This window comes from Anabrus simplex, chromosome 2 (assembly GCF_040414725.1).
Source record: "Anabrus simplex isolate iqAnaSimp1 chromosome 2, ASM4041472v1, whole genome shotgun sequence".
NCBI lineage: Eukaryota > Metazoa > Arthropoda > Insecta > Orthoptera > Tettigoniidae > Anabrus > Anabrus simplex.
Window position 1 is genome coordinate 951,727,485 of NC_090266.1, and position 14,812 is coordinate 951,742,296.

Genomic DNA, 14,812 nt, shown 5'->3' on the forward strand with positions numbered 1-14,812 from the left:
TGCTCCCTGTGCAAGAGAGTATGATGTCCATTATTGCAGATTTGACAATTTCCTGAACTTCACTCCTTCAAAGTGTGATTAGCACCCAGACAGTTAAAGCAAAGTTTACACTTCTTGGAGAAATATATCTTATTTCCAATTCTGGTGCTGCAAAACCTAGGGCATTTTGTTACGGTGTGAGAAGCTTTACAAAACTCAAAATGAGCTGCTGTTGTGACAAAGGACTTCTTACTATCCTTATCACTACCATGTTTGGGTACCACCTGTTCCTTGTCGCTTTGGTGTTTTTCAGGATTGATTAATTCCAGAGTTTGACAACTATTGTCCAAGAATGCTACTAAATCCATCAAGTGGAGGAACTTCTTATCTGAGGCTTTAGCTTCTCACTGTTTTCTAAGATTGAGGCTGATTTGATCCATCACTAAGTGAGATAACAAAACCTCATGCAGATGCACGTCTATCTCCAATACTTCGATAGTGTTCAGGTTGCTCAGAAGTTCATTTAATAATACTCTTAAATCCTTAGCTGATTCTATTTTCACTGATGGAAGATCTAGCAGTTGCTTAATGTGTAAGTCTGCAATCAGTCTGGGATTATTATAATTCTGAAAGATTAATTCCCAGGCTACCTTGAAATTACTTTCAGTGAGAGGCAAGCTTTCAAATAATTGATGAGGTTCTCCCAATTAGCATGACAGTAAGTAATAGTACCTCTGTATGCATGATTAATTGCAAAGCATTGGAAGGTATTCCAAAAGTGAACAAATTCAGAAATAATTCCTGTAAATTTTGGCAATGAAATTGTAGGGAGTCTTATTTCATGCACGCTAACAGTATTTGAAGAATTAGCCACTGAAGGGGAGGTATGCTCAACTTTGGTTCCAATGGAGTTTCCATCTTTGATCCTATTTCTAAGGTAAGTTCTTCAATGGATTCCCTGTCTGCATCATGGATTTCTTCGGTATCATTAATCTCTAACTGGGTTTGAACATCGTTGTATCATCCTTACCTGAACACAGCAACCTTTGCCTAACTCGAATATCATTCATATTAGACCCATCATTAAATGCACTGACAAAACTAGCTATACGCTTTATTCAAAACTTAGTAACTGCTCTCTTCTCTATCAGACCTTTTCGCTGAACAGGATCCATGGTGAAGGATAACAAGTAATAACGGAATATAAGATAAGGACTGGGAATGCCAGAGTACTTACAGATCAGAGAATGTATCCTTCCACAGAAGGGCTGAAGACCAAAGAGCTCTGAGCAGCTGGGCTGCACTCTGGTAGTCACCTATGAACTACTGCTACAGTCTGGACTGCTTCCTTGGAACCTTCACCAACTGTGTTGGCAAGACTGTATTCAGCCAGCGCTGTAGTTACGATGGCAGCGACACGCTTCAATCTCAAAGTTTAGAATTAATGATTAAGGTAGGTTAGTTGAATTTACTTGTTTGCACTTCACAAAACAATAGTCACTCGTGGGTGGTTGTAGGCTTGGCAGCAATACAAACACACTTGTAGATTTCACAAAAACACACATAAAAGAACTGTCACCACTAATTTGTGCAGGTTATAGCAGATATACAGTAATATTGCCACTGAATCATCGGGCACTGGAGGACCAAAATGTTTTGTCTCATGTTCGAGTTGATTAAACATATCACACGGGGCCTAGCTCTTCCCACAGTTCACATAAATGTACTTCATTATGTGCAAATGGAAGGCCAATAGAATGTACATTTCACTACTAAGTTATTAATTACATTAATTACACTGTACAAAATATATAAAAATAGGATGCTGTGGTCCATGTTGTAGCACACTGCCACGACCAATTTCAACACATCTTTACCCACGCTAGTACTGTCCCGTCACTCTCACCACGCCAGTGAGTAGCATTACCTAGCCTTCCGTTCCATGGAGGATGTAGCATAACCACTGTCTGATGAGTGCTGCTCTCTGGGGGACGAATATATACCTACCGTTCAAACAAAAATATTCTCATAAAACTGTTTGTACTAATCAGGTATGTAGTGCTAACCTTCACAATATCATCTAGTTTTTTCTTAATGGGAACTTTTCTGCCACATGTATTTTGCAAGGAAGGTTCAGATTTCCTCCTCTAAACAGTCCAAAGCATCCGGTAAGCAGGTCATCAATGAAGTCCTTAGCTGCAACATACCCTGATTCCTCTATTTTGAAAGTCAGATGTTTGCCCTTATTTTGAATGATTCTTTCAAGCCTTGAGTAAACTCTTAGACATCATCTTAAAAAGAGCAGGCCTCCCCCTTTTTTTTTATTGCAGTCCTTATTTTTTCATTTAATACTGTGTGAATACAAAATAAAGGGGCTACCTTTTATTGCTTCTATATTTTCCTACCGTTACAAAGGCAAACTGGTTACAAGCAGAGTTAACCCTTCCCAAGTGGAAAAGATTTTGCTTGTGAGCGTAATTTGATTTTGTAAAAATATTTTTTATTCTTAACACACATGAAAATGCAAATATGTAAGTACTCTTAAGGTTTATTAAGTCATTCATACCTGATTTCAGGAGGTCAGCTTGTAGCTATCCATATAATATTGAAAAAAATAAATCCTTAACTGCTGGTTTTAGTGCAAAAATAGCACAAGTCACAACAAAAAGTAGTCTCGATTAAGATCACTAAACAACTGAGCTGTAATTCACTTTCAGCCCTACTTCATAATTCACTATGACTACTGCTATAAATATTAAACTGGCAAATTTGTTAATAAACATATACAGTAACAATCTAACTAGTATTATGATAATTTTATACACATGATGTAGAGTCTTCCCTGACAATTTAAAAACTTTCACTTTTGTGATACGTTTCAAAGCATGAATCAAGGTGTAAGAATGGCTTTGCTGTGCAAATTGTACAATAATAAATAGTCTCTCTTCTTACTTTTTGGGCCTCACCGACAACACAGGCCACAGAACCCTTTTTTCATCATCTGTGACTGCTGTGTCACTTAGGTTATTTTCGCATTCCCTTGCAACGATTTCACTTTTCTTGCTTTCCCACTCATTATCACTCATTTCCGGGTATTAATCATCACTATTTAATAATTGCAACTCTATTCCACTGTTGTTTTGAATATATTTCCGCGACATAACATCTAGAAAAGGCAAAACACGGACTTTCATAATGGCAACAAATTTATATGAAGTACAACAGCATGAAAACTGAGCTTCAGAACAAACACCTTTCTTTAAATTCTAAATCCCTGTGTTTAGCCCAAATAAAGGCCCTGTCTATAAACTCCTGGCATCTATCGGCTAATATTTCAACCCTAAGAGGAAACATACGGTGGTAAAAGCACGCATCTCAAAATTCTGGATAAACACGACTATCGCTCGCGCAGGAGTAGACGGGTTCCGGATAAAGACGCGCAATGCTTGACTAAGGTTAAAGCTCACTCAGAACTTCAACCTCCAATAGCGCCGTAGAAATTTGCCGATTCTTTTCCTTCTTTCCACTTTTTGATGCAACAGCGCATAAGCTACATAATGGTTATCTCAGTTTTATTTGACAAAAAAATGGAATCCTTTCCTTTTTAATCTCACCCATTCAATTGAAAAGTTAATATCTGGTATAAAATAAGAATTTTCTAAAAACCTGAAATAAATCTGCCTGTTTTCAATATTAGGCCTAGATATTATTTTTCTGATATAACATACTTCAATACATAATTTGCCTACTCTTGTTACACAAATAGGTACATATTTCACACCTTGATATTACATAAAAATCCTAGTCATGATGATAACCCACAACCAGTGTCTGGCAGAGCTGGACACTGTATTGCAGTATGTCAAGTAGCAAGAGATTCGAAGCAACACCATCTGACATAATGCTTCTTAGAAAATGGTGCAATATATCTGCTCCAAAATGAGACTATATTTGAACAAAGGACTCTGAACTTATTCTTTAAAATTTATTTTTGTCTCTCTTTTTAAACTTGACAATGATAACCCATATTTAACACAGGTAGACTCACTCTATTTTAAACATTTTAAAATACTTATTAAACATTTATTCATGCATTAATCTTTGATTTGTTCTTATTTCCATGTAATCCAAGACTTTTGTAAATAGAGGAAGAGTGGGCCTCGGTTAGCTTACATTACTGGGGCTCTATTGTATTGAAACCAATTCTAGGTAGTGCCTTTTCTTGAGGTTGGCTGCCCAGTTGTACTTCTCCTTCAACAGTAATTACCACCACCAATTTCCTTTTATACCTTGAAATGTAATCAGTACTTGTAAGTATCTAGAATACCACAGGCATTACATGCTTCTTTATGATCTCTTTGACAAGTGGATTTGTTTTTGTCAGTCAGCTTTGATCATTAAACTTTGTGTTTTGTGTTGTGTTCTCTTCGAGTGGTGCAATTCATATAGGATGTCTACCAAATTCAGATTTTAAAATTCCCTGAAATTTTCCTGTTTTCCAGACAAAAAACTTTATTTTACCCCTAACACACACCTAAAAATAAAATTAGAAATGAAGTTTCCAGCTATGACAGTAATATTAAAATACATTTTGAAAACTTAACATCCATAAAATAAATGTGCAATTAATGTGCATATTAAATTTCACAACTTGAAGTTAAATTTAGTGCAATTAAATTCACTTTAAGATTTTAAAAAATGATTACCATTACTGCCTCAGTGAGAAAATGTCTTCATCTATAGCCACCAAAGACTGCCGAGCTTCTGCCATCAACCTCCTCTTCTTTTCTTGGAAAAAATCAATCCAGCACTTGTTACACACCATTTCTAACATTCTAAGGAAGTAGAAATTAAAGAAATTTTACTTGCAATGAGTGTCAAGAGGAGAGATGTGTTCATTGCGATGTCTAGGAACCCACCATCCCGGCCCCAGAAGTACATTTAATTTTATAACCTAATGTCAAGTTCATCCAGTTCTCGTTATCCCTTTCTAGTTATTAAAAAATAGGAACATATGAATAGTGAAGTTCCAAAAAAATTAAATTCTGTAGGTAATATCCCAGCCACAAACACAAATTGTGTTCTGCCTGCCACAGCTACCACAACAAACACTGTCATATACGACTCCACTGCTTTGCCAGTGAAGCTAGTGTACGTTTGTTCCCATTAATGTTTCCAGACTTTGAAATAGCTTCAAAAGTTCAATTGCACAGAATGAAAGCTGCATATACAATCACTCATGGTTTGGTTCCCTATTTTCATAAACAAGTTCATGAGACGCGTAGTAAGTGCACACATTTCACCGTTGGTTTTGACGAGTCACTGAATAAAATTTCTCAGATGGGTCAAATGGATCCTGCAGTTTGTTGTTTCAATCCTGATACAAATGTTTATAAAAAGTTCCTTCAGGACATGAAAAATTTATTAAATGATGATCCAGATACTCCTATTTTGGTGAACATCGGATCTTGTGGCTTGCATACTGTGCACAATTCATATAAAGTGGTAGAAAAAGAAACCCAGTGGAATATTGCAGAGTTTCTTCATGCTCTTCACTTCTCATCTGCCAACAGTAAATATGAAAACAAAAAAGTTGGCTTGATTTCTGAAGATGATAATATTTTTAATGGAAATGCTTCACTTGAACGTGTTTTTCCTGTAAATAAAGAAATAATAGTAGAGAACATGCTACAAGAATTCCTAGTAGCAAAAAGAATAATATATGATACTATTTCAAAGCCTTGGTAGAGGTGAAAAAGTCTTCATTAATAAAAACATGCTTCATGCTGCACAGAATCCTCATGCTTCGAATGTTCAAAATCTAAAGGAGAAATGTGAATCATCGGAAGTTGAAGATTCTTTGCTAAAAAAGAGAGAGAGAGAGAGAAAGGCTGCTTTGTTGCTGACAGAATTCGAAGAAAAGATCAATAGTCCAGCCCTTGTTACCCACTTTCAACACACGTACATGTAATTATTAGCTATAAATTTCATTTTTGTTCCGTACTGAAGTGCAATTATAAAAATATTTACAATATATCAAGTGTAACGTGCTGGCTGGGTAAATAAGTAAATAATGAGTACAGAACATGGTAGCGCCCTATTCCTAAGATTTATTAACACACACACACACACACACACACACACACACACACACACACACACACACACACACACACACACACACACACACCACACACACACACACACACACACACACACACACACACACACACACACACACACACACACACACACACAGAGAGAGAGAGAGAGAGAGAGTCATCGATTATTTACACTACACTCACTCAGCCACACTCGTTAGCGCTGTCACCGTCCACAGCCTACATGTCGGGATAGTATCTGCTGTTCACTTAATCCGTCGAACCCCGTTCGCAGTCTCCACACGTCGGCACCCAGTGTTCCCTTCGCATTGTTCCAGAACACCTCAGGTTCTTCTCCAGCAGCCGGCCTCAAGGGACACACACAAACACACGACATCAGGGAAACAGGAATGAGTCCTCGGCTCCAACAGGCAGATACTCCATCAGGTTGACATCTCAGCCCAAGCTATCACTGACTGCGCTCTTCGCTAACTCACACCAGCAAACTCAATCACGCTCTCGCTCACTCACTCAATAACTCCATCTAACTCTCACTGACTGCAGGCAGGTCGTTCCTCTCTTATATACCTGCGCTGGCCCTTCTAGAATCGTCCGGATGCTCTATGAATCCAGGAACCTCGCAAGATGGAAGACTCCAGATTGATAGTCGAGTAATTTCCGTAGTCCCATGCGCGCGACCACGGATAGAAGAGAGAAGGGCCGGCCCAGCGCTTAAGTGTTGCTCGCGATTGGCACGGTCAAGCGTAAGGGGGGGTGGGGCGATGGGTGACGAGTTCGGCCCGTAGCAAGTTGGCATTGCGGACGGTATAACCATTACATTGCCCCCTCCTTAAGGCTGCTCGTCCCGAGCTGCTCCACGATACTCTGCAAGACGGTTTCTTTGGTTGGCCACCACCTTCCCATGGGGGATCCGCTGGGTCCGGTCGACGGTGTCCTCGTCCCCGTTGATAACGATCAGCAAGTCCTCGCGTGGCAGCCGGAACTTCAGTGGTTTTCCTTTCGTCCACACCCGCGTCTACTTTCAGGGCTTGAGCGCCTTCGTAGTCCTCTGGTGCGATGCCGGGGACTGGTTTTCTCGCCCCAGATTTAGCCCTGCTGAATTTCCTTTTCTTTCGGGGTGCGGAATTTGATGTTCGTACCGGCACGCAGCTCCGTACCAGAACAAGTGTCCTGGTTAGGTGGCATCCTCGTTCGTTGGTCATCGCTTCGTCTTCCATGGGTGCTCTGTCTCCTAGTAGGGATCCCTCCAGCTATTCCATTGCAGTCACTGCCTCTGTCCCATGGGCCATCGTCAGAGTCTCTTCGTAGTTCTGTTTCCTGCTGATCGTCCTCCCTGGACGGATCTCAGCGCCACATAGTTTATCATAGGCGTCAGCCGCCTCGAGCTTGGGTGTCACCTCGGGATAACTTTTCCACAATCACGTCACCTAGTAGCTCGATCTCGGCATCGAATTCCCGCGGTGTTATATCGGTGCGCTGGGTCCTTGCCTGCAGCTGGACTCAGTAGGTGGCTCTCTGTTGCTGGACACCGCACCGCATGTCGAGCACTCCCACAACTTCCTCGTAGGTCGAACTTGGCTGGGGGCTGCGTTGTAATGTCATCTTCTGTATACGTAGTCCGGCGATCGGATATTCGGCACTCTTCTTGGATGTCGATCCGGTTTTGAACTGGGTCGGGCATGTTCTCTTGGAAGTAATCCCGTCGTCCCGTTGGGTTTCCAACTTCACGATAGCGGAGCCGCCGTCGCTGCTAGCAGGATTCATTCGCGTCTCCACAGCCATCGTTTTCGCACGCAGGGCACTTACTTCCACCGCTGGGCCTCGAACTCCGAGCTCCACAACCGTGAGCATCTCTTCGGACCGCTTCTTGTCCAGTTTGTTGTTGTCCCGCACTTCGTCATTGTCTACCTCGGTTTCGAGAGAGTGCACTTCGTCTCCTGACTTTAACTGCTCACTCTTCTGATCACTTAAGTCCGTTTCCAGCTGGTCCGGGATAGAACTCCGTTCAGATCTCAGTTCACTAACAAGTTCGCCATAGGTAGATAAGATTTTGTTTTCAAGCTCACTAAACTTGCTTAGAAAAATCTAAAGCTGTTCGGAATTCATTTCACTCAAAGAAATTTCTGCCGACAACAAAATACGCTACCAGGTACTCTATTCTGACACCAGTTTTAACGTGAGAGGTTATCCACTAGTTTATCCCACTTCTGACGCCAGTTGTAACGTGTTGGCTGGGTAAATAAGTAAATAAATAAAGGAGTACAGAACCTGGAAGCGTGCTATTTCTAAGATTTATTAACTAAGCACTACAATTACAGATTTACACACACACAGACGATAGCCAAGCTTACAACTTACACGGTTCGCGCTCTCTCTCTCTTAGTTCCTCTTATGTTCCATCCACAATGACACACACACAGAGAGAGAGAGTGTGTGTCAGAGTATTTACACTACACTCACTCAGCCACTCAGTCACACTCGTTAGCGCTGTCATGGTCCACAGCCTACACGTCAGTCTCGCAGGTCGGGATAGTATCCACTGTTCACTCAATCCGTCGAACCCCGTTCGCAGTCTGCACACCTCGGCACCCAGTGTTCCCTTCGCGTTGCTCCAGAACACCCCAGGTTCTTCTCCAGCAGCCGGCCTCAAGGGACACACATGCACACATGACATCAGGGAAACAGGAACGAGTCCTCGGCTCCAACAGGCAGATACTCCATCAGGCTGACATCTCAGCCCAGGCTATCACAGACTGCGCTCTTCGCTAACTCACACCAGCAAACTCAATCACGCTCTCGCTCACTCACTCACTCACTAACTAATTCCATCTAACTCTCACTGAATACAGGCAGGTCGTTCCTCTTATATACCTGCGCTGGCCCTTCTAGAATCGTCCGGATGCTCGATGGATCCAGGAACTTCGCGAGATGGAAGACTCCAGATTAATAGTCGAGTAATTTCTGTCGTCCCATGCGGCGCGACCACGGATAGAAGAGAGAAGGGCCGGCCCAGCGCTTAAGTGTGGCTCGCGATTGGCGCGGTCGAGCGTAAGGGGGGTGGGGCATGGGTGATGAGCTCAGCCCAGAGCAAGTTGGCATGGCGGACGCTAAAACCATTACACAAGTAAATGATATTTACATAAGTCTTGGGACTAGTTTCAGCCACTTAGTAGCTATCTTCAGCCAAATAAAAATTAAACAGTGTATGCCATAACTAAAACATACTTATATCATACAAAGACAATGTTGTAAGAATAATTATAACATTAAAATATATATAACAAAAATTAAGGTTATGATCTTGTCATAACATGATGCCTTTGAGTTGACTTAGGACCTCAGGCAAAGAAGTAAATCTGGAAATGATAGCCAGAATTAGAAATGAATAAATATACAGAAAAGAAATTAAAAAGGAGAAAAAGTATTTATGAGACTTGACTCTAATGTCTGATGTAGAACAAGCACTGACTTGCTGGAGGAAGCAGGCAGGCCATGTAAACAAAAGAGTTGATAGGGAACAAGCACCGACTTGCTGTGGGAAGCAGGCAATGTAAACAAAGAAGTAGATACAGAGAGGAGGTACAGAAGGGACGTGGGAAGGGGAGAGGGAGGGAAGAAGGACAGAAGGGGTGTCTAAAGTGGGGCTAAAGTGGGGCTAAAGGATGAGGAAAGAAAGAGTGCTGCTGAGAGGGGGATTTACAGAGATTATAGAAGAAAGAATTCTTTTAATCTGAGGCATGATTACTAAAAATAGGAATTAAAAGGTCAAATATGTTTCATTTCTCTGAAATTTAATTCAGATTGAAGTTAGGATTGAAAACTGTTCCATATGGATAAAACATTCTTCCGTAATATTGAGCAAGGGGGCCTTTTGTATAACTTTGAGAATTTTCATGTCTTGGTTGATATTAGTGAACTTATGGCTAGTATTACCCATGTGCTGTCCCATAGCTAAAAATCTGTTATATTTCAGGGCGTTAACATGCTCAAAGTATCTTGTATGGAAGCTCCTACACGTTTGACCAACATAAGATGCGTTACAATTATTACAATAGAGTCTGTAAACACCTGACTTTACAGAAAATTGTTTTATCCATCTGCAACAGTTTTTCAATCCTAACTTTAATCTAAATGATATTTCAGAGAAATCAAACATTTTATTTGAACTTTTGATTCCTATCATTTGTAATCATGCCTCAGATAAAAAGAATTGTTTCTTTTATAAGCTCTTTAAATTCCCCCCTTAGCAGCACTCATTCTTTTCTCATCCTACAGCCCCACCTTAGACACCCCTTCTCTTCTCCCCCTCCCTCTCCCCCTTCCCTTCTTTACCCACTCCAATCCTCTCTCGATCAACTCCTTGTTTTACATTGCCTGCTTCCCACCGCAAGTCAGTGCTTGTTCTACATCAGACATTGGAGGCAAGTCTCATAAATAATTTTTCTCCTTTTTAACCCTTCCCAAGCTGATGCTTATTTGGCTCTGAGCCAAATATTTTTTTCTGAATTTTAAAATATGAGGAATGTATTTTTCATTCACTAAATTTAATTATATTACAGCTGTATTACGCTTACTTGTTTGTACTGGAAGGTTGAACAGCATCTGTTGGCTGTAAAGTTGAATTTTCTTATTTTATGTCCTTACATTTTGTGCAAAAATGACATTTACATTTATACACTATACAACTTTTCTTCACAACACACAACACTTTCGTGGGTTTTTAGAAATGTCATGATGTGTGATACACCTCAAAGCAGCTATCGGGATGCAGAAAAGGCTTCTGGATGCAGGTTTTGCGATAATAAACTGTTTCCTTGCGTAGACTGGTTTTTTTTTTTGTTTTTTTTTACACATGACGCAATCTATGGAACCTTTCTTCCTCCTAGCCATAAACTGAGGTATTCCATTCAGGCGTTCTCTTGGGGACCAAGAGAGGGCTTTCCACTTTTGGTACAACCGTCTTTTTGCTTCGAGGTCACCCGTTCGAGGACCAGGGACTCAACATGTCCTTGCCTGAACTTTCTATGTGTAATTAGTTTGGAGTTATAGTTTTTCTGCACCCTTACATAGAGCAGATATGAGTTGACAATGCTTATCTCAAGGAGCCAGAAGAACATTTTTCTATACCACTTTATTGTCCTACGCATGAAGTGGTAAGAGGCTATATAGTGATCACTACGATCCACACCACCGATGTGTTTCGTGTAGTCTACCGTGATATTGGGTTTGTGTATCGGGGGTTTGTTTGGGTATTTGGAGGGGACTGATGTAACATCTGTCTTCGACACTTTGTGGCTAGTGCTCAACATGAAAACTATCCTTTTATTTTTCCATGCCAGAGCAAGTTTAGATTCTTTACAAAAAGGAATTATGTCCCCTTGTTTCATCTTGCTCAGATTTTTCTTTTGGAGCTGATGTGGCATGTCCTTACGGGATGGCATGACTGTACCTGTTGTTAGTACGAGGATTGGGGCAAAAGTCATGGCAACTATTTTTTTTCTTCTAGATATGTGAAAGAATCACAAACGTATATGTGTCGTGTGGAAGTTCTGCAGGCATAGTGTGTATGCAGAACAACAGATGGCTCTGTGATAGCTGGTAGTAGCGCAGCGAGGGCTGTGAAATCAGTCAGCTGGTGAGTGTCATGCGAGATGGAAGTAACCCGTGTTGAGCAGTGTGCTTACATCAAAATAGCCATTCTCCGAGGAAGAAATGCGACGGAATGTCACAGTGAATTAGTGGAAGCCTTTCGGAATAATGCCCTACCATACCGTACAGAACCACGGTGGGTTTCAAAGTTTCACACGGCAGAACAGTGACCGCACAGTACTACAGGGACTTCCTGGTGCGACAGGGGCGTTCGGGAGAAAAGTCTGGATCTTGTGGGGAGTGCAATAATACTGCATGACAACGCAAAACCACATAAAGCACAGTGTTTAGAGCAGCTACTGCGACGTTGGGGATAGGAAGAATTGGAGCACCCACCGCACTCTCCTGACATTATGCCCTGTGAATTTGATCTCATTTGAAAGATTAAGGAATCACTACGTGGTAGGCGGTTTGCAACACGAGAGGACATTGCTAATGCTGTGCGCCAACAGGTGACCCGATTCACACATGATGCGGCAAATGCTGAGGCAGATGGTAATCAACGCCTCCCACATTGTTGGCAGCGTGTGGTGTAAGTAGCAGGGGACTACTTTGAGGGTCTTTAGGCCCAGGTTTGTCATATCAACTTTATGTGTACTGTGTTGTCATTCTTTTGCACCGGGAAGGCCATATTGCCCTGTATACTACCGTAATAAATTAGTGTGTTACGATATTTCAGTGCTATTCATTGTCCACACATGTAGTTAACACCTTGTCCTTTCATCTGTATATGTCACATTTTCCAACCGGACTGGTATCTTCAAGAAAAAAAATAGTTGCCGTGACTTTTGCCCCAACCCTCGTATATTGATGTATAGGAGTTGGTCAGCTAATTGTGGTGTTGTATAATACCTTTCAGTATATATGTGATAGCCAGAAGGAGGGTTCTTGGGATTGTAGGTGAGAGAAGCAGCGAGAGCAGTAACAACCTGAGTGGTTTTTAGTCACTGCTGCAGTCAGACGCCACACTGTCACTTGTGCTATTCTTGCTCTCACACTCGTCAGTTTTCACTCACTGTCAAAAAAACTAATATCTGAAATAGGATCATCACATCCAAAGCAGATACTATTTATTCATCAGTTTGTAGTCTTTTCCAAGACATTATGTGAAAAGCATCAAACAAAAAACAGAAAAACTAACACACACAAACTCCTACGAATTATCACGTGCATGCAACAGAATCAACGGCTGGCTGCAACTATTTGTGAAGTCACAGAGGTTTCTAGCGGTGATAAGTTAACCATCAAACCTGTGTCTGCATGGTGCTGCCATCTTTTGAGCCTAGCATTTAACTACTACAGTGAAAATCGGCGCTGGTTTTGAATAAGAGCTATACCTGGATATATCCGTTCTCCACTCGTGGACAACAGATTGGCTCCGGATATATCCACGTTTCACTCGAGAAAGGTTAATTTCTTTTCTGTATATTCTTTTGTTCCTAATTCTGGCTATCATTTCCAGATTTACTTCTTTGCCTGAGGTCCTAAGTCAACTCAAAGGCATCATATTATGACAAGAATTTTTGTTATATATATTTTAATGTTATAATTATTCCTACAACGTTATCTTTGTATGGTATACATATGTTTTAGTTATCAGATAATCTGTTTAATTTTTATTTGGCTGAAGATGGCCACTAAGTGGTTGAAAATAGTCCCAGGACTTATGTAATATCATTTACTTGATATACTGTATTCAAAACGTGGACCCTCTTGTCAATTTTTATAATTACACATACATGTACGCACAGAACGACTGTAATTTGTTCACTTCTCGCAGCCTTCTCACTGAGGATGTAGTCGAGCGGTGCACAAGGCTGCCAACTTGTCTACTTAGGAATTAAGCCCACAGGTTGGAGCCACTGTTCATTGGTCTGGATAGACTAGGGTTGGGCCTGGACAAGACTAGTGATATGGGGACAAACAGACAGGTATAAAGACCAGAAACGACAATATGAAAAACACTAATTACTGAAGAAAATGCAAAAGATCGTGAACCGAACGGAATAACATGCACACCGAGCAAGGTAGCTTAACCACGTGGTGATGTAGACAATACAGTTAGCAGACAGGTTTTGAGATCGCACTCAACTGATATAAATCGATATGAATGGCAGCTTGGGATTGGCTGGATCAAGACTAACACATACATACTTACTTCACAAACTTGAAATCTCTAAACCAACAAACAATTTTCATCTTACAACGTGATGTCACTTTATTTCAAATCTTGTTCTGTATTCCCAAAATTATGCACACGTGATATTACAAGCTACTAGTCGTGCCTCAAAACTCTTGAACCCTTTGCACGAATGATAGGTTAGAAACTCAACATGGCACGGCCTGAAAGGTGTCACAATGCACTACACATTTACACAAGGCTTGCCTACGTCATCGATTTTAATAATAATAATAATAATAATAATAATAATAATAATAATAATAATAATAATAATAATAATAATAATGAGCACTCGTATGAGTATTAAGTTTCAGTGAATTTCACACTTTGCTGTATTCAGTCAGTGTTTTCTGTCTGTTTTTACAATTTACAAGGTAGTAACTATCGCACACATCATTAAACAGTGAACAAACACAGTCATCCGTTGGGTTGTGAAATTTTGTCTATGCACACATTTTGTGGTTGAAGCCATGTATCGGATTTAAGCAATTAGAAAAACTACGAATGAAATATAATTGATCAAGCTCGCCATTCCCAAACAACACAGAATATTCAACAGTAAGAGAGACCAAAACATCACAAATTTGATCGATCGACTGTAGTCATTACTGCTTGCTTTAGGCTATCCATATAGCTATTGATGCTATTGGTTACTTAACATTTGAGGTCACATTTATTTTTCAAATGTTTATTATGTTTTCTTCACAATTTTTTTCCTGGCATAAAAGACATGCCCTAGATTCATGTTATAAAAACTGAAAAAAATAAAATGCTTCTATTGTTGAATCCGTATGGACGGTTGAAATTCTTTCAAAATTGTACAAAAACTATTTTAATCCTCCTACTGAATACTATTTTTTTTTTTTTACGTCCAATTAAG

General features: G+C 40.4%; 1 protein-coding gene across 6 annotated transcripts in view; it reads right to left on the minus strand.

The window, feature by feature from the left end:
* LOC136863209 (pleckstrin homology domain-containing family A member 3) overlaps window positions 1–14,812 on the minus strand; it is a 119,017-nt gene that overhangs the window by 70,243 nt on the left and 33,962 nt on the right. For 3 of the 6 annotated variants that reach the window (XM_067139575.2, XM_067139576.2, XM_068226344.1), the window contains exon 6: window positions 4,686–5,635. The exons of the other annotated variants lie outside the window; for them this stretch is intronic. In XM_067139575.2, the coding sequence (XP_066995676.2) occupies window positions 5,603–5,635 (33 nt within the window). In that variant the 3' untranslated portion in view covers window positions 4,686–5,602. The remainder of the gene's footprint in view (window positions 1–4,685; window positions 5,636–14,812) is intronic. 6 annotated transcript variants of the gene reach the window in all.